This window comes from Paralichthys olivaceus, chromosome 16 (assembly GCF_024713975.1).
Source record: "Paralichthys olivaceus isolate ysfri-2021 chromosome 16, ASM2471397v2, whole genome shotgun sequence".
Lineage (NCBI taxonomy): Eukaryota > Metazoa > Chordata > Actinopteri > Pleuronectiformes > Paralichthyidae > Paralichthys > Paralichthys olivaceus.
The window spans coordinates 14,938,751-14,964,286 of record NC_091108.1 but is presented as its reverse complement, the minus strand read 5'-3'; the positions used below and the strand labels follow the sequence as shown (position 1 = coordinate 14,964,286).

The 25,536-nt window shown below is 40.9% G+C and overlaps 3 protein-coding genes across 4 annotated transcripts; 2 read left to right on the top strand and 1 right to left on the bottom strand.

Annotated features, from left to right (window-relative positions):
- Positions 1 to 46: 46 nt before the first annotated feature.
- Positions 47 to 5,803, bottom strand: gtf2b (general transcription factor IIB). The gene is made up of 7 exons (XM_069511674.1): positions 5,675 to 5,803; positions 4,364 to 4,476; positions 3,183 to 3,316; positions 2,538 to 2,684; positions 1,690 to 1,819; positions 941 to 1,222; positions 47 to 568 (listed from the first exon to the last, which is right to left on the bottom strand). The coding sequence occupies exons 1-7, from the start codon at positions 5,689 to 5,691 to the stop codon at positions 435 to 437; spliced, it is 957 nt and encodes a 318-aa protein (XP_069367775.1). The 5' UTR covers positions 5,692 to 5,803; the 3' UTR covers positions 47 to 434.
- Positions 5,804 to 9,588: 3,785 nt separating this feature from the next.
- Positions 9,589 to 17,748, top strand: lrrc8da (leucine rich repeat containing 8 VRAC subunit Da). Of its 2 annotated transcripts, XM_020102677.2 has the most exons (3): positions 9,683 to 9,991; positions 13,104 to 15,711; positions 16,332 to 17,748. In XM_020102677.2, exon 2 carries the CDS (start codon positions 13,106 to 13,108, stop codon positions 15,665 to 15,667), a length of 2,562 nt encoding a protein of 853 aa, XP_019958236.1. In that variant the 5' UTR covers positions 9,683 to 9,991; positions 13,104 to 13,105; the 3' UTR covers positions 15,668 to 15,711; positions 16,332 to 17,748. The 2 variants fall into 2 exon arrangements, with proteins under 2 accessions (XP_019958227.1, XP_019958236.1); XM_020102668.2 differs by having other exon boundaries at positions 9,589 to 9,991; positions 13,104 to 17,748.
- Positions 17,749 to 20,183: 2,435 nt separating this feature from the next.
- LOC109639499 (uncharacterized) lies at positions 20,184 to 25,529 on the top strand. Its single transcript, XM_020102997.2, has 11 exons — positions 20,184 to 20,478; positions 20,707 to 20,831; positions 21,382 to 21,478; positions 22,128 to 22,590; positions 22,924 to 22,999; positions 23,210 to 23,276; positions 23,705 to 23,852; positions 24,029 to 24,089; positions 24,169 to 24,299; positions 24,426 to 24,515; positions 25,331 to 25,529. The coding sequence occupies exons 1-11, from the start codon at positions 20,408 to 20,410 to the stop codon at positions 25,346 to 25,348; spliced, it is 1,347 nt and encodes a 448-aa protein (XP_019958556.2). The 5' UTR covers positions 20,184 to 20,407; the 3' UTR covers positions 25,349 to 25,529.
- The last annotated feature ends 7 nt before the right edge of the window (positions 25,530 to 25,536 follow it).

The following is a 25,536-nucleotide window of genomic DNA, read 5'->3' as shown; positions in this document are numbered from 1 at the left end:
GACATTTTATTGAATGAGTGAGATTTTATATAAACGATTACCTTGCTTTACTGAAAAACATTTTTTAATATTTTCTTTTATTACTTAGAACAATTGAAACAAACTAACAAAATAGAAACTGGTCATTTTTCTACAGAAACATTTTTTTATGTATACAGTATGAAACCAGCCTAAAATTTGCAAGCATCAAATTACACATTCCCACTTGCACATATATACATAGTACAGTATATACACACAAATGAAATTCTGTAAGTGCAGTCTGCAAGCTAGTTTCTTTCAGCACTGGAATGTGTCCGTCTTATTCCTTGGAGAGCGCCTTGATAAAGGGCCTGAAGTCTTTAGAAGAGACAAAGAGAAATCGTCCAAATTCAACACAAATTTTTTTTTTTTGTTTTTAAAAAAGCATGAAAAAAAAAGTGTAGGCAGGGTCTTCACAGCTGAGGCAGCTTGTCGACGGGTGTGTCGAATTTGAAGTCTGGAGGGAAAAGTTCCGCGGCCCGCGGGTAGATGAGTCGGTATGACTGTCTGATTGTGACGTCTGCGACCCCGGCGATATCTCCGATTTCTGTGGAAGATTCAGAGACAAAGCTGAAATACTTGAACTGCAGTAAATCGACTAGCATCTACTGAGTTTCCAACGATAAATAACTGGAGAAGCATCATTTAGAGCTAGTGTCTGGATCTTATAACTGCCCACTACTTTCTCTCTTGTTTACCAATACATTGATTAACAATAACATGTACTTACACATACAGTACAGTGTTTGCTGAACCTTCCACCCTTTATTTGGATCATTAACTTATGAACCTCAGTTTCTGGTCTGTTTCCCACTTTCAGGTTCGGACCTAAAAATACTTTGAACATTTATACCTTAGAAAAAAGTACAGATATATCTGTTTTCCTCCTCTGGTCTAAACTCAACAGATATTCAATCACCTTTCTGGGTCTTCTTCTCTGCGGAGGCCTGGGAGGCCATGTAGATAGCTGCCGCGGCCACAGAGATCGGGCTCCTGCCGGGCACCAGGTCGAGCTCCACGGCCTTCCTGGCGATGTAGGTGGCCGCCATCTGCACATGCTTGGGCAGCCCGAGGTTTGAGCAGAAGCGGGACATGAAGTCTCCCGTGGTGATTAGGTCCACGCTGGTCTCCAGCGCCTTCAGGATCAGCTTGAAGCATCTACCGATCTCCTTCTTGGAGATTCTAGAGACGGCGCAGATCTCTGTAGAGGAAACAAGGAGTTTAATTTGGACCGAGAAAGAAAACTGACAATAAAATAAACATCACAATAAAATCTGCGTTTTTCAAGTTGTTTTATCCAGGTCCTCCTGTAACTTCCACGACAAGATGATCGAAGAGAAGATCATGTAACAGGAGAGAGGTGAGAATATACACCACAAAACGAAACGAGTTAAGTAAAGAATACTTCTGGTATTCCTTTATTAACAACATTGTCTCTTAATTTCAGAACAATTAAGGAGAAATGCGTCTTTTGAATTTTAAATTAACATAAGTAAAAGCAAAATTAAGATGGTGGTTTCTCACCACTTGAGTTTAAAGTCTGACAATTCTTAAATTCTCAAGCCTCTTTTGGAATTGTGGTTTGTATATATGTTGAGAAATGTGTCATTCTTCAAGAGCAGCTGTGACTTCAACAGTCTAACAGGGAATCCAACCGATGATTGTTACCTTTAAAAGTTCTCGGTACGCCTTCTTGCCTGCAGGCGATGTAGAGACAGGCTGAAGCGATGGCATCGTTGGCTCGTCCCTTCAGGCTCTTCTGTTCATACACTTGCTTGAATAAGTTGTTTGTTCTGTCCTGCAGAGCAAGAAGATTATTTACAGCAAACTCATTACTAGCAATTATTACTGAAAGCCTTCATGACAATCTTCTTGTATTCAATAGTGTAAACAAAAACTAAGAATTGAAATCGAACCACAACAGTCACAACATCACATCTTTTTTAATTCATTTTAAAATCAGTCTGCAATCAACGCACACTGCAGACACATTCATACACATTCATACACAGAATTACATAATAACCACAAGTTTCTGTTGCTCTTGTTCACCATGTTTTTTCCACACATGTATGTGGCTTTCGTTTCTCTCTCTAGCAGCTTTCTAAGACAAAATTAACTGTGGGGTTCCCCGCTGGATTCACTATGAGTGAGTGAGGGGGTGAGTGAGGGGGCAGCTTGATGCTTCAAACGCCCGACGCTAAAATGAAAACAAATATGTCCCGGTGAAAAAGTAGTCCAGAGAGACTTCTTACAAAACACTGTGAGTGACTCAGAACGAGGTTTAAACTGAGAAGACACTGATGAAAATGTCAAGAGAACCCCCCCCCCCCCCCGCTGTGTTGTGCATGTGTAAACTCTGTTGCCAATTCTCCAGATTTTACTCACAAGTCATGTCTGACAACGGCTTCTCTATGATTCAGCTCACTTTGGACATGTCTGTTGCTAACAGAGACATCTGTGTTGTGGTATTGTCTGAACCACACCAGGTAGAGAGAGCAGTGATTTTAACTTACAATGATGTTTCTCGGAAGGTTGATGCGATCTGCCATGGTGCTGATCTCTTTGAAGGCGTTGAGCATGGCCCGGTCAGAGCTGCTCATGGTTCTCCGGTTCTGGTACTTGGAATTTCCGAACTCATCAAAACTAGCTGCACCAGTTCCCTGGGGTGGAAACAAAGAAGGTCAACTCTGAAGGTGTGGTTTACTGGTGGTTCAATAATCGCCTTTTCACTGGGTTTACCTGCATTTAAAAAAACCTGCGTATATGCGCTACATTTAGAAAAGTTATGACATGAATGTAATGCAAGTTAAACAGTGAAAAACATGTTGAATAATCCAGCAAAACAAGAGATCTGACAGTCAATTTCATTCTGAATGAAAATGGAAAAATACCTTCCCTGCAAGGTGTCATTAATCACAATATATTATTAGTAATAAATATTGCCAAATGTCTATAATTTTATTACATTTTTACCTTTTCTTTTTTATTTCCAACAGGGCTTTAGGATTTCAGTCAGTTATGACAACTCCAACACAACCTCTAATCTTAACAGAAATATTCACAGCTTGGAGACGGGAGTACCGTAATTAAAATCACATCCTTGCAACGACTTAACTTGCAAACAGAGATTGTGGAGCAACTTTAACTGTGACTCTCACCTTGCTGATCATGGTGGTCAGGTCTCCTCCATTGAGCAGCGGGTTCTGGGCGTCTCCCACTCTGGATGGGTCTTTAAGGGCTTTCTCATTAGAAAACGTTCGCCACTCTGAGCCAACATCAATTACACGATCACCTGAGGAGAAACAATTTGGTCAGATGAAATAAAAGATTGAGAATAAGATCAACTCTAAGGAGAAAGAAGTTCAACGTTTTAATCGTGAATTCTAACCAGCTTTGATTTGCTGGATGAGTATAATGAAAGTGCGTTTAAAAGATTATTTCAATGTAGATTGTGTTCTACTGAGTGACATTCTAATTCTGTAATATTATTCAGAAACATCTTCACTCTGGATTAACACGTAGTTAGTTGACTGTTGGTTAAACTCAAACAATTTCAAACATCAGACTTGTTTGTCTCCTTTTCACTATATCCCTGTGGAATAATTAAGCAGAAGATTGTGCAGTAATCAGCACAATTCCCTTCTGTAAATACTAAGCAGTTGTCCTAGGTTTCAGAAGCTCTAAATACTGTGTCCATCCTCCTGTATTGTCACTACGAGGCTGTTTACACATTAAAACTGGATCACACATACACACCATTATCTTTTTCCTCTTTTCTCTCATCACCGTCTTTCATGAGATCTAATCAAATGTTTATTCAAAGGAAAAAGAGATCACTTCAGCTCTTATAAGAGAGAAGCTGGCGTCTCTCAATTTCCCGTCTAACCTGGTCTGTGCTCAGGGGGCTCATTAAAGGTGACCTGTGTTCCCTACAGCCTTGTCCTCAGTCTACAACACTTGCTCAAAGACTTGCATATCATGCAAGTATATGCCTTGATGGTCAATTGGTACATTTATAAATTGCAGATGCATAACACTTCTCCCCTCTAGTTTAAGTGACACATAACAGCCTCAGATCACTTATATTGCAAAGAACCTTTCTCCTCTCCATGTGACAGAAGATTATACAAAATGTCAATAATTATGTGTATTGATTATCCAAAATTATGCAAACATTCTCTCTGAGAGGAGGAAGACTGATGACTGAGAATATTTGTCTACGACAGATGGGAAGTAGTTGAGTACAGGAAATCAAAACCGAAAGGGAGGTGGTGTTTTTTCGCTGAGCACTCTCTGATTCAAATACAAATGTGCATGTCTTTGTGAGGTAAACACCGACCTACTACAAGGCCGCATTCGGGGCATATCATGTCCCCTGCTCTGTAGTCCTCCACCAGGATGGCATCAGGGTGGTTGGGACACTGAACTCTGGGAAGGGCTAAAGCGTCTCCACTGGAGGAGGAACACAAACTGTTAGATGATGAGGAAATCTCAAAATATAAGAAAAATACAAGAAATGGTGGAAAATGAAAGGATGGGGTTAAGAAAGATGACATTAATGTTTAAATGCGCGGATGTGTTTTCACTTTCCTATCGAAGAGAAATGTGTGAATATACGTCGGCAACCACCCCTAAGAAAACCACTGCTTTATAACATAATCAAACATTTAAATATGTATTTCCAAATGTCTATTTCGATTCCTTGTATATAAAGATATTTAGACAAACACTTTAATAGCTTCTATTTCCCGCTTTAAGGAAAGTGTTATATTAATTAATATTAAATCCAATCTAGAGCTTACAATATATCATAAATAAACACGTGGGAGTGCAACCAAGGGTTAAAATCAGATTAGAAGACCCATCAATACAATATATATTAACATATATCTAAGATCACACAACTTTGAAATCCGAAGAACTTAAAATTAAACAAATGCTAAAAAATATTTATACTTAACCTTTAACAACGAATTAAAATCAAATCTGTAATGATTAGCTGCCGATGGACGGATTGACTTATTAATGGAGACTGTATTTCGAAAATAACAGATGATCTCGTTATTGAAAGTCAAAATCAGAACATCGCAACATTATTTCCTCTCCGTGACACGAACCACTAGAGACACATTGACAGTAAGTTGGTCGCAACACCACAACACACGACAGGTAAACACAAATAGTTGCTCTGCACAAATAAAGTCCGTCTTCACGATGGACTGACTTTGACGTCACGTAAACAAAGTACACAGACTCAAAGGAAGCTAATGTCTTCGAAACCTTCAGTTCAAACGTTTCCGCTTCACACATCATTAGCTCGACGTGCTAAACAGCTACATTAGGTTGGAATAAAAGATGCTATGAAACCAGTGGATGCTGACGATGATAACACAGCGAAGCTATTGTTAGCGGGGGCAGGGCTGCGAGGATGTAACGGTGGACACACGCAGTGACTTCTGGCAACGTCTCACCGGCTAGCTAAGCTAACTAGCTGCTACCTAGCACAATACATCGTTCGCCGGAGTGACAAGCGGGTGGTTTTCGTGAGCAACGCTAGTGTCTCTCGTCTACTTCGGTCTTGAATAACAGTGTGGGAGCCGCAGACAGAGAATACGGGCGGGGTTTGTGGTTGATAAACGGGGCTGCTCACCGGCTCGTCGACGCCATGTCACTGCTCACTGCGTCCGTGTGTCAGAGAGGCAAATGACTGCGGCCCCCATATTTATAACCTTCTCTGGTCATGTGTCTGTGAGAGTACGGGAAGTCAAAGAGTCCAACCCACGCCCATTGCGCTTTACTTCTTTGTTCCCAGTTCGTTGTTGTCAGAGGAGGATTTTGAGTTTGTTTTTAACAGTAACTGTGGTAAACACTGTTCTGGTTTGATGTAGTTACACGAGGGATTGATACAAAGTGGTGCTCTAACAGATATTAATGGATTGATGCTGGATTGAATGTTTTTGTGTCCAAGGCACCTGGAGATGAGGCTGCACAGACAACAAAAGATTATCAATGACAGAAAAAAAAACACGTCAACACATATATATATATAATAAACATTTGATATCATAAATAAAATATATATATATATAAATGTGTACATTTGCATCAATTGTGTCCATAAGTGATCCTTGATGAAAATGAAAATAAGAGCAATAACACCCAACTGGAGTCATTCATAATGGTTTATTGATTATTTCAAACTGGACTTTAATTATGTTTTGAACTTTATGTGTCACAAGAGACAGGGTTCACAATTATTCATGTTCCGTTGACCTGCTGTACAATGAGATAGAATAGAAGAATATCTGGTTAGTAAACCAACAATACTGTGGCTCTTACTTCACAATTAGGGCTTAATATTATTGTTATTTCTAAAAAAAAATGTTAAGAAGCAATTTGCAAACAACAGGCCTGTAAAAGAAAGTATTAACTGCCAATCAAAGCAGAGCTTAGAAAGTACAAACATTAATGTGTAATGTCAGTGTGGTTGCCACATAGCTACATGGGAACACACGACCATAATCAGCTGACAATATTACAAAGTGCCGCACAAAAGAATGAACAACAGGATTTAAAGGCAGTGACAGATTCAGAAACCTTTGCATTGCAGCATGAAATCTCTAAACTGTATGGATTCACTCCCAAACAGGCCAACTGACTTAACAGACTTAAGATGTTGCTGTCTGACTGTGCCAGCCTGTGTCTGTACCAGTCTGTGACTGCACTGCTCCTGGGCTCCACACTGAGGGTCTGTGAGAAAAACCACCAGAGCCACAAAGAGCTGCTTGACTCAAATCTATCTGTATTTAGATGAAATATCAATAACATAAACTACTTGCTTTGTGTGGCAACGTGAATGCATTAATAGCATTTTCAAAAATCTATGCTCTGTTTTGAAATCTGAAGTAATAAAATACACTAATCCATTTTCACAACAGTGTCAGTCAAATGTGACAGTACATCAAGACAACAGCAGGTGGAGCTGAATTAAAGAAATGGACCAGACACTTAAAAAGCTCTGCAGCAATACTCATTGGCATTAAGGACATAGAAGTATTTCAAATTATTTAAGATTATATTTATTTGAATAGTAAAAAAAAAGAAGCTACATCAGAGCTGAACAATCTCATCCAGTATATGGCAAGTGTTGGCAGTTCATGGTGATATGGATGTCTGAGTCCAACCTGAGTCATTGTGAGTTTACAGTCTCGATATGACCTTAAATGTACAAAAACCAAATTAACACCCAGCACATCCAACAGATGCTCCATGGGCTCGAGATACGAAGAATTTGTTGTCCAAGTCAACTCCTTGAACTCTTGGTCATGTTGCTCTGACCATTCAGACACATTTTATTCAGTCATACGACCGGGCCACCTTCTTCTATCACTCCACGGTCCAGTTGTGATGTCTATATGCCCCCAATGCAGGTGTTTTCAGTGGTGGACATGAGACAGCATTAACACTAATGACAGATGCCAGTGTAACAAGATGATCAATGGTGTTTACGTCACCTGTCAGTGGTTTTAACTGGTTTATACCTGAGAATCTTCTATTGAGTACATTCAATCCCTCGTTCTCTCCTCCACATGCCCAACCCTAATCCCAACTTAATCCTGAGTTTGCAACCCCATTGTGTGGGTGTGTGAGATAACTCTGTGTTTACCATACCCAGAGTTAATTAGTTACCATAGAAACAGATTTATTTGTGTGTGTTTGTGGTGACAATCTGAATGACTGTTTATTTTTTGCTACTTCAAAACTTAATTTGTGTGAAAGTGATGTGCACAGTTCAACCACTTGACTTTATGACTGCCAAACTGCCCAGTGCATTCTTAGCAAATCAGTGAGGGAGACCCATATTAAATAATTTACACCTCACCAAGCCAATTATGCACATGCTGAACTGGTTGCCATGGGAATCTGGGCCCCTCAGCTGTTGGCCCCATTACCTTCACAAACAGGAAACCCAATACTGCCCCACCATTGTCCCCACTGCCACCCAGTATGACAACACAGTCCATTGTGATGTCTTTCAACTCTTTTCCTCACCCTCACCACACAAACCAAATGCATTGAGACGCAGTTTGACATAGACAAGACAGTGTGTTCCACAGTAAGGGTCATTATGGGTCACTGTACAAATTTATATCACGTGTCACATGTCTGATTTTAGTGGAAATCCCAGAAGATTGTTTAAAAAGAATTTATATGACGAAAGCCAGAACGTTTAGTGAGTTTACACACACACACACACACACACACACACACACACACACACACACACACACACACACACACACACACACACACACACTAATACACAAACATACATATCTTTCCTTTGTATTTGGATTCTTTAAAGGTCCACTATAAGTTTAACTTTCACAAGACTTCACTCTGAGCAAACGTCAGGCCCCATGGCTTAAACAGGACGCTGACTAAATCAGTCATTAGTGTAACCAGCCTGCATGTGTTGATGTTTCACATCCACATTTTGAAACCTGACAGGCTACTGCAGGCCTCAGTGGTTGTTTTTCTTTCTTTTTTTTCTTTCTTACATTCAAAGTACAGGAACAGCATGAGTGAGAGCAGAGTGGTAGCAGCCAGCAGCCAGCAGCCCAGGACCGGTTGAAACCTGTATGGATTGCAAGTGAGGAGACACTTCCTCCACCCAGTGCATCATGAGAGCTGTATGTGATGCATGAGTTCAGCACTCTGGGTCCTATCGACTGTTGAGTTTACCAATACCTGTAATAAATGTAGATTGAACAATGTCTAGATAGATGGTGGCACAAAGTACAAACAATACTGCCATGTGCATGATTGTGTTGATAACAGTTAGGTCTGAGCGTAACGACACAGTGAAGCGTGTCAGACATGTGTCCTGTGGACAAAAGGAACGTGTGAGAGGTTTTAATTAGTCAACAAAGTTATTTCAGACAACACCAAGAAGCACTCTGTGGTGTCTGGGTTTGAGGGGGAAGCTGGTGTTGCGTTCAAGTTGCGTTGGAAATATGGTTTACACTTAGTGTCCTTATGAAAACTAAATTTAAACACTCATCTCCACTTCTCCACTACTATTTATATATTAGTTTTTTTTTCATTTGCTGAATAGCCACATAATTTATTATAGGTAAGTATAGAGCGACACTGACTACATACTCTGGTTGGAGTAGGAGCTAACAACAGTGGCCATGCAAATACATATGATCATGATGAACAAACAAAAGTCCAGTGTATATCACCCTAAACCACAGCCTTCACTCAGGAGCAAAACAGAGAAAAGAAAAAACGATGTGTCATTTATCGCGATAATTATCAATATCGACATCTTTATTTTGCCTGTATCGTCCTGTGGTTAAAACACTGAGCATCATAAACTTCATTATAAACGGTTCTGCACATTCGGCTGATCACTCTCTGCACGTTCAACACTGCGAGCGACGCCTTGTGGCACACTTTGGCATTGTATTACATCATCGTTATAAGTGTGAAATATTGATTATAATCGCTTTAGTGTGAATGTGAACATTCGCACCGGCTCCTCGCACTCTGTTTCCCCCCACACGCAGTGAACGCAGCAGGAGATAAAGTGGCAGGCGGTGTCTTGGGGAGTTCGCCGTTATGTCATCCACCAATCAGAGGCGGCGGCTGCGGCCACAACGCAGGTTCGTGCGGCGCCATATTGGATATTCCTCCTCTTACTGGTTCTTCCCGGTACGTCTGCCTGTTCTTATCGTCCAGCCTCTGGGCGTCTCTGCTCCGCGGGCACAGGTATGAGGGATGCGAGCGACGCACCGCGCTGTCACCAACGTACGCTCCGCAGCGCTTTGTTCCTCGGGGCAGCGGCACCTCGTTACCGGGCGGAGGAATCAGGTTAGAGACGCACCTGAGGAGCGGGGCTGAGGAAGTGGCATGCAGGTTGAGGAAGAAATAATTGGATTGAGATAACTCCACCGAGGCAGTGAGTATTGTTCTCTTCCTTGTGTGTTAAAGGGTGTACCAAAGCGCATAAACAACTTTGACTCTGTGTTTGCTTGCGGAGTGAGGGGGGTGGGGTGTTTTTCTAAGTGATCACCTGCTGTGGACGTTTCACGCCGGGACACATTCTCAGTTTCACGTGTTTCACTGGTCGACTGACTCCCACACTCACAGATCAGTGTAGACAGCGGTCTGATGTTCCACCATCCTGCTGTAGACACGTTGTCCTCCCACTGTTCCCTGTCTGTTTCCAACAGTGGCTCATCTCCTCACTGTACAACACAGAAAGGGTTTTTAATAGTTTACTCTAAACTGTCTGCTACCCTTCTTTTTATCTATGCCTGAAACTTAACATTCAGTACAATGCAGTGTGTTACTATACAGTCTAAGTCTGCAGTAATATCTAGATGTATTACTATTCAATAATATATACTGCTTTGCTAAATAGTTATAAACTATACACTGATATACAGTAATGTGTAAATATCTTGCTATACAGTAATATATATTAATTTATATCAATATAATATACTGCATGATAAAGATATCTGACTATATGGTTATAAACTATACAATAATATATAGATGTCCTACTGTATATCCTTACTACACAGTAATATACAGATGTCTTAATCTATAGTGATGTATAGATTTCTTACTATTCAGTCTTACAATACAGTAATACATAGATGTTTTACAATTCAGTAAAATATATACTGTATGTCTTGCTGTATAATAATAAACTACACAGTAATATATAGATGTCCTGCTACAGTGTTATTATGCAGTACTGTATAAATGTCTTGCTATATAGTCATATATGTATTAATTTATATTATATAATACACAGCATATTATAGATATCTTATTATGTGGTAATATACTATACAGTAATAAATAGATGTTTACTACCTAGTAATTTACAATACAGTAATATATATTTATCCTACTATACAGCAATATATAGGTGTGTTACTACTATATACACGCAGTACCGTGGCTTTCATCACATGGTTCAGTTCATTAATCCACTGTCAGAGGAATGGCACTATATACTCAAGACATAGTTCCTGTTGCCTGGATCCTCCCCTGTGGGTCTTGGCCCCTCCCTGTCCTGGGGCCTCCCCAAGCACAAAGGTTTTTGTGGCTTCATGTTGCCGGCAGCTGTGGCCAGAGGTGTCGTCCCTCCCATCCTCCTGAAGGTGATATCTCATTAGCATCTTGAGGAAATTTCTTCAAATTTCACTTGGACTTAAGGAAGAACTCATTATAATTAAGAAGACAAATGTCAGTGGTTTCCCAGATCACAGTTTGGCAACAAGTCAAGCTTATACATGTTAAAGGTTCAGTGTTTAGTGGTGAAGTTGCATGTTGCAGCTGAATACCCCTCAGCCCACCCTCCCCTACCAAACATGAGAGAGAACCTGTGGCAGCCCTCAAAAGGTGTTTACTTTGTCCAGTCCGGGCTTCTGTAAAAAAACATGGCGGCCTCTGTAGAAAGGACCCCCTCGATGTAAATATAAAGTATTGAAATATAAAGGGTAAAAAAAACAATGAGTACAAATTAGATCAAACACATTAGTGAAAACCTCACTAGGATTATTTTAAATTAAATTTCTGGCAATAGATCTCTTTCATCTAAATCTTACACACTGAACCTTTAATTAGGACCAACTTGAACACAAACTTCTAATGGGATAATTTTTGGATACTTTTTATATGTAAAAGTCAAAGGTCAACTTCACAGTGACATGATAAAGTTCTGCAAAAACACTTTTCTGGCCATTACTCAACTCCATAACTCTGAAACAGAAGGGGAGACTATGGCCATATTGATTGCCAGTTAAATGGTTGACAGAATGGAAGGAGGCCCTCCAAAGCTAAATTCAACAGTAAAACTTTACAGAAGCCCAGCGATGCAAACCCATGATTTGAGGAGGAGCAGTATCAACCACTCTTGACTAATAACATCTAGCGTGTGGGGCGTCTTCATGGCAGACAGTCTGTCTTGTTACAAGAGGAAAGGCACAAGTTGATAATAATAACATTAGCAATGACTCAGTTCTATTCAGGTGTCCCTGTAAGCCTTGACAACAGGACAGTGAGCCAGCCTGAACAACACCAGGACAACTGAAACTGAAGCAGCCTAATGTAATTCAGCCATCGTTCATGTTATTATTTACATCCGTGCTTCCCCACTGTGACACGTCTTATGTCTTCTTAGAAAAGGCCTGTTGTAGACTGTTTGAGTGTCAAAATGTTGATGTAATATATAGATGTATTAGACAGGGTAATAGCAGTTTTCAGTGCTTAACTATGAAATGTGTGCGTGCCAAACATCTAGATGAGTGAGAACAGTTGGTGGACTCACAATCAGCCTGCACTGTTCCAGTAATAACAGGTTGTTGTAAGTCTTAATTTAGCACAGTCTTGGCTCGGGGCTTAAACCAAATTAAAGTCTAACTGAATGAATCGAGACAGGAAGGTGAGGGGAAGTGAAAGCTGACTTTAGCACGGCATGTGTTAAATGATGGTGCACACTCAGCAGTGCCTTCACAAAGTTACACATTCACACTTTGTACAGCTGGGGGTTGAAAATGCTACTCTAACAGCTTTAGCAGGGTAGTACGACATGGCTATCCACTTCAGGCTGATTGCTTTTGGATGTGTCCCAGAAAAGTTTAACTTGCTGGTGCACATTTGTGCTCCAGAGGGTTATTATCTTTTTTTGTTTCCTGAATTTTTACCCACAGCAAAAGGGCACAGTGTTGAAAGTAATCACAAAGGAATGTCTATGTCTCGATGTTGAAAGTCTAAACAGAGGAATTTAACAACAATGTAAAATATGGATTCAGTTAGTCATTATGAATACGGATAAATTTTTTGTATATTTGTTTCTTCTGTAAAATGTCATAAAACTGAGAAAAATGTCCATCCAACCATGTAAAACAATGTGAGGATATTCCATCTACAGGGATAGAAAAGAATACAAAAAGATATATAAGTATAATTTATTGTTTTGTATGTTAATGTAATATACAGTTAATTTAAGTGCAGAATACTCACTACATTAACTGACCCTTTGTGTGTTGTAGAGATGTTCACGCTCACGGAGGTTGCGTCCTTGAATGACATTCAGCCGACATACCGCATCCTAAAGCCATGGTGGGACGTCTTCATGGACTACCTGGGGCTAGTCATGCTCATGCTGGCCATATTCGCCATGACCATGCAGATCACTAAGGACCAGGTGGCATGCCTTCCTTGTCTGGAGGACCCAGACGAGGCCTCAGGAGCTAAACCTGACTCGTTCCCTCAGCAGCCCGCACAAGAAACAGCCTCAGCTGCATCCACCGGGGCCCCAGTGGTATCAACCATCCCCTACATCACCAAGGATTTACCGGATGAAGCCGTCCACGAGATCCATGTCACACACCAACATACTGCGGTAATGTCTGACAAATATGCCAATCAACCTGCACCAACAGGGATCAGGACCAATCTGGACTATCAACAGTATATCTTCGTCAACCAAATATGTTACCACGTTGCCTTGCCCTGGTACTCCAAGTACTTTCCATACCTCACGCTCATCCACACTATTGTTCTCATGGTCAGTAGCAACTTTTGGTTCAAATACCCCAAAACAAGCTCGAAGATTGAGCATTTTGTTTCTATTCTGGGCAGATGCTTTGAGTCTCCCTGGACAACCAAGGCTTTGTCTGAAACTGCTTGCGAGGACTCGGAGGAAAACAAGCAGAGGCTGACCGGCACCTCCTCAGTACCAAAACAGGTATCTTTAGAGGGGAAGGACGAGAGCACGAGCGTCACCTCATCCACTCCCATGCTTGGGGTGAAGTTTTCTGCAGATAAGCCCATAGCGGAGGTCCCTAGTAGTATGACAATCCTGGACAAAAAAGATGGGGAGCAGGCAAAAGCCTTATTTGAGAAAGTGAGAAAATTCAGAGCTCATGTGGAGGACAGCGACTTCATCTACAAGCTTTATGTAGCACAGACCATTGTCAAAACCGTTAAGTTTATTTTGATATTGTCCTACACTTCAACCTTTATGGCTAAGATTAATTTTAAGCACAACTGTGAGCCTGATATCAAACAGCTCACAGGATACAGACTGTTCTACTGTACGCACAACATGGCGTTCATGCTGAACAAGCTGCTGATCAGCTACATGGCTTTGATTTTGATCTATGGCATGGCGTGCTTGTACTCACTTTTCTGGGTGTTTCGGCGACCCTTGAAAGAGTACTCGTTCGAGAAGGTCAGGGAGGAGAGCAGCTTTAGTGACATTCCTGATGTCAAGAACGACTTTGCATTCCTCTTACACATGGTTGACCAATATGACCAACTCTACTCCAAGCGCTTCGGGGTCTTCTTGTCTGAGGTCAGTGAAAACAAGCTGAGGGAGATCAGCCTCAATCATGAGTGGACCTTTGAAAAGTTGAGGCAGCTTGTGAGCCGTAACACACAAGACCAGCAGGAGCTGCACCTTTTCATGATCTCCGGACTCCCCAATGCAGTGTTTGACCTCACAGACTTGGAGGTGCTTAAACTGGAGCTGATTCCTGAGGTGCGGTTCTCTGCAAAAGTCTCTCAGATGACCAGCCTGCAGGAGCTTCATCTCTGCCACTGCCCGGCCAAAGTAGAGCAGACAGGCTTTGCTTTCCTCCGTGACCATCTTCGCTGCCTTCACGTCAAATTCACAGATGTTGCAGAGATCCCCACTTGGGTGTATCTGCTAAGGAGTTTGAGGGAGCTAAACCTCATCGGCAACTTGAGCTCGGAAAATAATAAAATGATTGGTCTTGAGTCCATGCGAGATTTGAGGCATTTAAAGACATTATGCCTGAAGAGCAACCTCACTAAAATGCCCACAAACATCACAGAGCTTTCGCCACACTTAATAAAATTAGTCGTGCACAACGATGGTACGAAACTGGTGGTACTCAATAGTCTAAAAAAGATGACAAGTCTGATTGAACTGGAGCTGCAGAGCTGCGAACTAGAGAGGATTCCCCACGCTATTTTCAGCCTGACCAACTTACAGGAGCTTGACCTTAAATCTAACAACATCCGCACCATAGAGGAGATCATCAGCTTCCAGCACATCAAGAGGCTGACGTGCCTGAAACTGTGGCACAACAAAATAATCACCATCCCATCCTCCATCGGGCAGGTCAAATCCCTGGAGTCACTCCACCTCTCGCACAATAAGCTGGAGTCTTTGCCTCCGGCCTTGTTCACACTACCCAAACTGCGACACTTGGATGTCGGCCACAACTCCATCTCGGTGTTGCCTCCAGATATCGGCCTCCTCTACAACCTCCAGCACCTGGCCATCAACTCCAACAAGCTGGAAGTGCTGCCCAAGCCTCTGTTCAGGTGCACCAAGCTGAAGGTGCTGTGTCTGGGGTACAATGAGCTCCAAGTGCTGCCGGAGACCGTGGGTCAGCTGGTGCAGCTCACTCAGCTGGAGCTCAGAGGAAACTGTCTGGACAGGCTGCCCGCCCTGCTTGGAAACTGCCGCCTGCTGCGCAAAAACGGCCTGGTTGTGGAGGACCACCTCTTTGACACACTGCCTGGGGAAGTCAAGGAGAGCATCAGCCGAGAGACCAACGTGTCCTTCACGAGTGGCTTATAGCACAGGAACACAGACAGGCCTGCAGCTCTGGTGGTTCTTAAAATGTCAGTGTAACGGATGGAAAATACTTTTTATTATTGTAATATCAACCAAAATTAATGCATTTTCTTGATTGTTTTTCATGGGTTGTATTTGCTGATGTAGAACAAAACATATTCCATTTTTTTGTTGCTGAGTATGTGTCTAATTCAGCAGTTTGTTTTTGCCTTTAGCTTTTTCATAGCTTTCATAGAGGAATTGAAATTTAGCTCCTTTATAGACCAACACTGTTTGCTCCAGTGACACAGTATGTAGACGTATCATTGTTTTAGGTACTCAGGTATAATTGTTACCATGGGGAACAATCTTTTGCCTTACCTGCTGCTACACACGCTTAAGGCCAAATAGAAATATTAAATTCTTTCTTGTTAGTTTTTATCCACATAACAATTTCTTTGTTGGGAAAGCAGACACAATACAGTGGTCTTTTCTTGGTTTTATTTAACTTTTGTTGAATTGATATAACCTTTATTTTCCTTGATGTCTTATAGCAAATTGAATGAGCATATGGTTGTAAACCTCAGGTGGAGACTAAGCACCAGAAATAAACCTTTACTGTTGTAGAGATTGTATACATAGGCCTATAGCACTACAAATAATCACCATCCCATCCTCCATCGGGCAGGTCAAATCCCTGGAGTCTCTCCACCTCTCGCACAATAAGCTGGAGTCTTTGCCTCCGGCCTTGTTCACACTACCCAAACTGAGACACTTGGATGTCGGCCACAACTCCATCTTGGTGCTGCCTCCAGATATCAACCTCCTCCACAACCTCCAGCACCTGGCCATCAACTCCAACAAGCTGAAAGTGCTGCCCAAGCCTCTGTTCAGGTGCACCAAGCTGAAGGTGCTGTGTCTTGGGTACAACGAGCTCCAAGTGCTGCCGTAGACCGTGGGTTAGCTGGTGCAGCTCACTCAGCTGGAGCTCAGAGGAAACTGTCTGGACAGGCTGCTCTCCCTGCCACCTGCTGCGCAAAAACGGCCTGGTTGTGGAGGACCACCTCTTTGACACACTGCCCTGGGAAGTCAAGGAGAGCATCAGCCGAGAGACCAACATGTCCTTCATGAGTGGCTTATAGCACAGGAACACAGACAGGCCTGCAGCTCTGGTGGTTCTTAAAATGTCAGTGTAACGGATGGAAAATACTTTTTATTATTGTAATATCAACCAAAATTAATGCATTTTCTTGATTGTTTTTCATGGGTTGTATTTGCTGATGTAGAACAACACATATTCCATTTTTTTGTTGCTGAGTATGTGTCTAATTCAGCAGTTTGTTTTTGCCTTTAGCTTTTTCATAGCTTTCATAGAGGAATTGAAATTTAGCTCCTTTATAGACCAAAACTTGCTCCAGTGACACAGTATGTAGAAGTATCATTGTTTTAGGTACTCAGGTATAATTGTTACCATGGGGAACAATCTTTTGCCTTAACTGCTGCTATTTTGTAAAGTGAAGGCTTTCACAAACTTAAGGCCAAATAGAAATATTTAATTTCATCCTTGTTGGTCCACATAATGTCTTTACATTGTGGACTCAGACACAAAGCAGTGGTCCTTTCTTGGTTTTATTTTTACTTTTGTTGAATTGATACAATCTTTATTTTCCTTGATGTCTTATAGCAAATAGAATGAGCTTAGAGTTGTAAACTCAGGTGGAGACTAAGCACCAGAAATGAACCTTTACTGTTGTAGAGATTGTATACATAGGCCTATAGTAATTCATTTGCCCAATGAGAACACAATGATTTAAAGATCAGTGACTTTCTTTTGTGACAACATGTTCTTTGACTAATGTCAGCTGATAAAAGGGAAATCTGTTCACCACCTTTTGATGCTTTAAAATTTGAAATGTGAGTCAAAACCACTCACTGGCATGTTTGACTATCTCACAGAAGTATGTGATTACAATTAACATGTCTGCCTTCTTTCTTCATAATGTATTTCTGTATATATGTGCTCCTCTGAGCTGCTGTACCACCTCGGTGATCCTGTGCTCGAAGTTCACAAGTTTATGGCACAATAAAACAAGATTTCAGATGAACGTCTAATCATTATTCATCCACTTCAAGTGCATGCCACTGAACAATACTGCTGCCAGAAGAACTCTGACACAGAATGCTTGTTTTTGGAGTTGACACAGCAAAGTTGGGCATTTGTATATTATAAAAAATAATTAATTCTTCTGTTTTTTGAGAGAATCAGATTCACAGGCCTCATTACAGCAGTTGTACTGGTGAAGCTAATAACATTAACATGGGCTCCGTCAACATTTATTGCAATGCAATAATTGACCGTGTCTAATTACTCTTGTGTTTGCAGAAGTTTGACTCCACATTTTACCCTTGAACAAACTTTTGACCACAAGTTCCCTTGTTTCCTGTCAACAAAATAAAGTTTTTTTTCATGTTCCCCGGGACTCTGTACAAAGAGCCCTTTGTTAAGGTTCTTTTGTCAGAGTGTGGATGAGGTTACTGTGACTTCAACTGTTCAGTGATGAGCATCATGCTGCTAACCTGCTAATTACATCTGCCGAGTTTGTATGTTTGTCTGTTAGCCAGCAGCATTACACTAAAACCACTGGACAGATTACCATGAGACTTAGTGGAAGGATGGGACATAGGAAAAGACAGAACATGTTCAGTTTTGGTGAGGATTCGATTGAGGGCGTGTTTTTGGAAATTTTCACTAATTTCCCAGAGAAAAACTCATCGATCTATATGGAAAAAACTAGACATGTTTAGAGGACTGATATTTATGTGTGTGTGCAATTTAGTGTGGATCCAGATAAAGATTTAAATCTAGTGAATTTAAATGTGGTTCCATAAGGGAATTATCTGGCCTTGGCTGAGATGTGTGCATCCTAGTTCTATAATGTTAAACCAGTCCATATAATGTATTTCCAGTTCTCTGATGCCTTTGTCTTGATCTTCTGGTTTGTGAGACTTAACCCACATGATCCGTAATCTTTTGCACCAGATGTCCCCTGAGTTCATCCATCCGTATATGATCCTATAGATTCTGCCAAGTTTAAGAATTCCATTAGACCAGCCAGTCCTCCAATACGTGTGTTGGATTCGATCGGGAACTCGTGATGATCCTGTGCAAACCAGTGGCACTGTTAATGTGAGTGAGGAAAAATATCCTAATTGTTGCTGAGTAGTTATTGACCAGGTCAGAGAGGTCAAGCCTACTATCCATGTGTGTGTTGCCTTCTTTTCGACACTCTAACTGAGGACCTTGCAGAAAGATTCAGAATAATTGAACTCTTCAGAGAATTTGCAGCACAATGTGGTGATATCCTTTCCTGGCTCTGAAGGTGTTAGCACAAACTGTGGTTTATTCTGTCTGACTATGTTTACACTCATTCACTCTGTTATCAGCAGTCCCCTCTGGGAGGGTTTATGAAATTATACTTTAAACATTCAGTTGTATGCCTTTATTAATTTATTAATAGTCAGTTTATTCATAGATTTTAACATAATGGTGCATTTTTGTTCTAACTGAGCATGTATAATACTTCTACATCATTTGCAGTCGTTTCCAAAGCTGGGCCAACCCCCCCAGGGGGGGGTCAAGAGTAAAAAACAACAACCCAAGCAACAGCTGTTCAAGATCATTTAGAGAAGCACAAAGATATTTAGGAAAATGCAAATGTGACAAAAGTTGCTGTGATATAGGAGTCACTTTAAGGCCTTTGTACCTTTTGTGGTGTGTATTTTTAAACATTGTCAATAAAATGACCCCTAACCAACAGACTGACGATCAATGAAGAGCCCGAGGCCCAGGGTTACAGCAAACCAGCCAGCAAGCCTCACTCTTATCCCACTCACTAAGAGCATGGCAGCATTAATGTTCATAAAGTTCTAATTACAGTGTGATTTCACATGGACATTTTCATCCTGTTTATTCTTTAAAAAATAAAACATTCTGATTGTCGCTCTTGCCCCTGTGGGTTTGTTCATACTACAGTCAGGGCCGTGGCCTGTATTTTAGAAATACTGTAGAAATCATGAGTCATAGTTAGCTATTCTGAATATATTTTCCCAACAATCAATCCTCACAGTTAATATCAGATTCCATTCTTTTGAAGGAACTCTAGATGGGACTTAAACCTACCATAAACATATAAATCTACTCTTGAAAAGTTAAATTTAATATATATTACATGTAAATACACTGCATATATATATGTATAAGGTTAGAGTTACACATGAATTGGTCATCGATAATGAAGGGAAGTCACTTCTGATAAGGATAGATGTGCAAACCTGTGTGTGTGTGTGTGTGTGTGTGTGTGTGTGTGTGTGTGTGAGACCTCCCAAAATAATTCGGATCACATGAACTCAGTGTCCTTAGTGGCCCTGACCAGAGTCCGGTTTCAATTAATTATTAATCAATTACTAATTATTAATTCCAGCCCAACTCTAAAATAGCTAACTACAGGAACTATATAATAAGGGGAGACCATGCTGTTGCATTGAAGTGATATTTATAGACCTGGAAAACACTGTTGGTGTTATTCCATCATTGCATGTATAATAAAGTGAGTTTCAGTCTGTAGTGTTTACACAGGGCTGAGGTCCACCACGTGCTGCAGGGTGCTGCTGCCACCTGTTGGCGGGTGTGGGTATCTGCTCAGCAGCTTCACTAGCGTCGCTCCGCATCCACGCAAACCCCTGAGCTCCTAACGCTGCTAAACAATGAGCCGCCTCAACAACGTTCCGTTCAGCTCCCCCGCAGCTCCCCCGACACCCAGACACAAGCCTGGAAGGTAAGTGTGAAAGCTCTGCGCACTCTGCCATTCGCGGGAACTCCTTCTTTACGTAGCTAGGTAGCTAATGCTAATAGCAAAACAAAGTCAAGCTAGGTACGTGTGCTTTACTGTTAGCACAGATAAAGCAACATTCTGCCTGGGATCTAACATCCATGGCGACCTGTTGTTATTGCGGTATTCGCTGTCTTCGTGTGGCCATCTTATGTCTGTGTTTGTGGAGAACAGAATACCTAAAGACTTCATGGAGGCGATGAAACGTGTCCCAGTGAAGACAGCAGACAATTCAAACACCAGGCCGCCGCCCAACAAGGCTGCTGAGACACGACCGACCAAGAATAAACAGGTAGCAGGTAAATAAACATTTCAACAAACCTGCCTCCTGTATTATAGCTACTGCTCAAGGCAATCCCACACTTCATTTCTTTCTGTTGGGTGTGAAGTGTTGTTTGCAGACAGTAATCCAACAAACCTGTTATTTCTTTTATTATCTAAGGACATTTTTTTTTTACTTTATTAGAAAGTTAGCAGTAGGAAGATGACAGGAGAGATGAGGAGTGACGTGCAACAAAGAAAACCACCTGGACTACAATCAGATCCTGCAGTTTATTTTCTCCACCTGAGGCCCACTTCTGTCTGAAAGATAATATTGTAAAGTCTATACAGATCAGGGGGAAAGACCCACAAGATGTTAGGGACACACACCCAGGTCTGATCAATCTGTGGTGGGCCTGCCTTTGCCTATAGGAAGAAGCTGTTGCAATCTCTTGAAACACCTGATGACCAGTAACTGATAAAGCTAAAAGAAAATAACCGGACACAACCTGCTACCCTGCATCGTTAGTACATATTAACTTTAGATTCCATATCTAAATGTTTCAGTTTGTTATTTGTATTCCACAGAAAAACCATCTGGCTTTAAATGGAAATCTTCATTCACACCATTAGGAGGAGAAGAAGAGGACTTATCTCCGGAAAAAAGCGCAACGAATTCAGAAATGTAAGTCAGGAATTCTGTGATGACACTACTGCCCTCTAGAGGCTCGATATCTTTCACTCACTGACCTCATGAGCCTCTAAATCTATAGTTGGGGGATCTTCTTCCAGTTTCTGCAGAAGCCTAAATTAATTAAATATCACAATATAATTTCGTTCACTGGCAATATAATAAATGTTCAATACATATTGATATCAAGTTAATGGGTTTTGGCGAGCACAGGGAGAGATATGACATGTATAATTATTTTGAGTGTTCTACTTCAGAGATGGGAAATATTTCACTGTGAAGCAGGTGTCATTTTCTGCCCATAAAGAACCACAATTACCTTTGTTTTTTTCACTTAGAAAAAAATAATGATTTATTATGATAATTATTGATATTGACTGAGCTGGAAATTTGTATTTGAATATTTTTGGCTATACCCCCCAGCTCCTCCTTGTATATTCTACCTATATTAGATGCAGTGTCTAAATGACAAACCAGTGGACTGATTTCACTCAAATGTACAAAGCATCTACAAAGTTGGGGGAAAATTCTGTTAGTGTTTTTTGCCAGGACATTTATTTTACATGTGAACATTTCACAGATGATTCATGTCTTCGTAAATTGCTTGTAACACTCAGAGTGATCCCTCTTCCTTCTCCCTCAGGGTTGAGCTTTACGACCCTTATGAACCTGGCTTGTCAGACTCTGAATTCGTGGTGGAACAGAGCAAAGCTCAACATCACTCCTCATCCGATCAGGATAACAACACGGAATGTCAACATTTGTCTCCAGGTAGAGGCTGCCGTGACAAAGGCCACTGGGACTCACCGTTCCCTAAGGCAGGGAACCGACTCTTTGACAGACCTGACTTAAGACCTGAATTCATACCTGATGACAATCAAGGTCTCAGTTCAGCTCATAGACTGCCTGAACGAGAAGCTTACAGCCCGCACACTGAACCACTTGACCAACCAGGGTATGCCTCCATAAGTAGACCCCTGGACCCCAGGGTGTGCAGCCCTGAGGGGATTGTTGTCAGATCCTCCAGCCAAGAGTTTCCAGCATCTTATGGAGGACAGGAGACCAATGGGGAGGAGAGGATAAGAATGCCAGAACACAGGAGAGAGGTACCATAGAGAAAAGACGACAAAGTGTGACAGTTGAATTTAACTCTCCTAATCATAGTCACAGTCTGAAATCATGTCAAACAGTATGTGATTCAAAGGAAAGAAATCTCGTGTCGGGTTAGATTTTAAATAAATCTAACATAATATAACAAACTTTGATATAAAAAAACGTAGTTGTTTTGAAATGCATCGTCGTGTATGTTTCTGTAAATTAGGGAATGGGGGATGGGCCAAATGCATTGGCATGACACAGAAAAAAATTTACATGTATGTGTGTTTGTCATTGTTTTCTTTTTTACGTAAAGTGACAACACACCTTTCTCTCTACTACAGATGACCACTACTGTCAGATTGTCCCCGCCCAAGTTACGGCAAAATTCAAAACATCATGGGGGGCATATGGAAAAAGGTAGGTGGGTGTGTACTCATGATGTAATGATAGTTTACTTGCTGTTATATACACCCAGTAAAAAAATCAAACATGACTGCATGCACAACACACCTGATAATTTAGTTTGAAAATATACCAACAAACCACTGTGTGCTTAAATAAGCAAAGCTGTATGTGTATTTCCACTGTGGACCTACAGTAAGTTATCCTGCGTATAATGTTCTGCAGGTCCGGAACAAATCAAGCCTGCCGAAGAGAAGACAAGAAACAGGAGAAAAATGATTATAATGGACAAGTAAGCACCAGCCATACTGAAGCCGTATTATTTAAAGATGCTACATGTAAAGTATAAATCATATTCTATTTGATAATGTAGTAAAATTATTAAAGCAATGACAAGGACTCACGTGTTCCTGTTGTGACACGGTGTCACTACAGTTGTGCAGAATCAACTAATATAGAAAGTCACAAACTAGATGTGCAACATTTACCTCTTTACCATATGTAACACTAAGAAAATGAATGAGTCAGTGAGCACGACCAAAGCACTCCTCTGAAATAACTGTCAGCCCAATCAGTTTGGATGTTTTAACTTCATTCTGGTGACTCTAATTTCAGAGTCTTTGTGGATTATGAAAACCAGAGGCTGTTAAAAGGTCTTCCATTTACATGTTAGATGATTAATATTCTGCAACACTGAATATCTCAACATTTCTCTTGTAGGGAGCCCATCACCTGCGACCTTTGTGATGTTGAGCTAGCCAACGGGCAGGAGCTGGAGGATCACTTGGACAGCAGAAGCCACTGGGGGACACTGGAGTACATTCAACAGAATAATAATTACGACGATCTGGAAGTAGCTTTCCTGCAGGTGAGAGAATACATTGTATTGCTCAGTACGTCCTATTGATTCTCTGCAATAATGACCTCTTCCTATTTTTCCCAACAGTTTTTTGTGTATTTAACCCAGATGCATAATAGATACATAAACAAAGGTTTGTAGCTTTGTGTGTTGTAATTTACATCTTTCTTTTTTTTACCCTACAGGATGTCATGCTGTATAAAAGCCGTCAGTGTAGCCGAGCCATAGAGGAAAGTGCTGTGTTTGGTAACTGCCAAATGTTTTAATTCTCACTAATTGGAGGTGGTGAGAGTAACATAGTCTAAATGCAGTGTGACTGTTGCAGCTCTGCAGGAAAACGACCACATGGCAAAGATGGAAATGTTCCACTGTGCAGCCTGCGATGTCTTTGTATCCACATCTGCGTCCTCGGTGCAGTCCCACATTACCTCTCTGGAGCACCTCTCCAACATAAAGGTAACACTGCTGCAAGGCTATTAAACACAGATAAATGAATAAATATTGTCTTCATTGTTTGTGAATTCAACCCTGGTCCTTGAAGGAATGAACTGAAGTGGTGACTGATTGATTTCTTTCCTGAAGGAGTTTGAAGTGCACCAGAGACGTGCTTGCCTCGACAAAGCAGGAACCATAATGAAAAAGCTGAAACCTCAGTTTGAACACTTCGTACAGGTAACTGCTTATACTTTAATAACATGAGATATGTAATACATGACATCATAAAGCTGTGGAATCATGTGATAAAAAGTGAGTAACTAGTCCTCACTCAAACGATTAATAGGTGCGCTGTGTAGTTATGTGGTTCCCTCAGGTTAGTTCATTCTCTCGAGTGATGTTGCATAAATAATTGAATTAATTCCCCTGAATAAATAGCATTGACACCTTCAATTCAGGTATATTTTGTTTTTAGGAAAAAAGATGTCATTGTTTTTAGATATTGAAAAACTACTATGTATGTTATGTAATTTGAGAGCTCAGTTTAGTAAATGTGGGGACGAATTACTAATTGGAAGGAATACATTTTAGTTATGCGAGGATAAAAATGACTAAAACAAACTAAATAAACTGCTTACCAACTGGCTCTCTTGGCTTATGCAAATAAAAAGCTATGCACCTTTGGCCAGACACATCAATCATAAAAGCAATTGCGTAAAATAATCAAATTCTATCAAGTAATTGACTTTGAGAGTATGAAAGCTGTTATGTAGGTCGTTCATCAACACTTTCAACACAAGTCGGGTTCATAAAGAAATATGCAATATTTCATCTTCTGAAAAAAGTGTTGTATACATTATACCAAGTAAAAATATATTTTAACTGAAGACAGATTGCATTACTTTTTGTCTTTGTGTCTTTAGCCTCAGACCGGTACATGTGATTAGCAGCACAAGCAAATAAAACCTTTGTCTTTGAATAATCATAACTGTTTGTTTCTGTTGAGGTTCATACGCAGCTTTCAGGATACCCAACTGATTCTTCTGTTTCAGGGTGACAGCCCGTTTTAATGACGGAGCCTTCAAAAATACTGGAAACAGAGATGCTGTTCACCTTATATGAAGAGAAATGGACTCGACACAGCAGCTCACTTTGGACCACAACCAAATAAATGCTCCATCAATTCTCTGTACAGTTTATTGCTCAGGGAACTCACTCTACATGTACCATTAAAGATCTGGATGGATATTCTTTCATG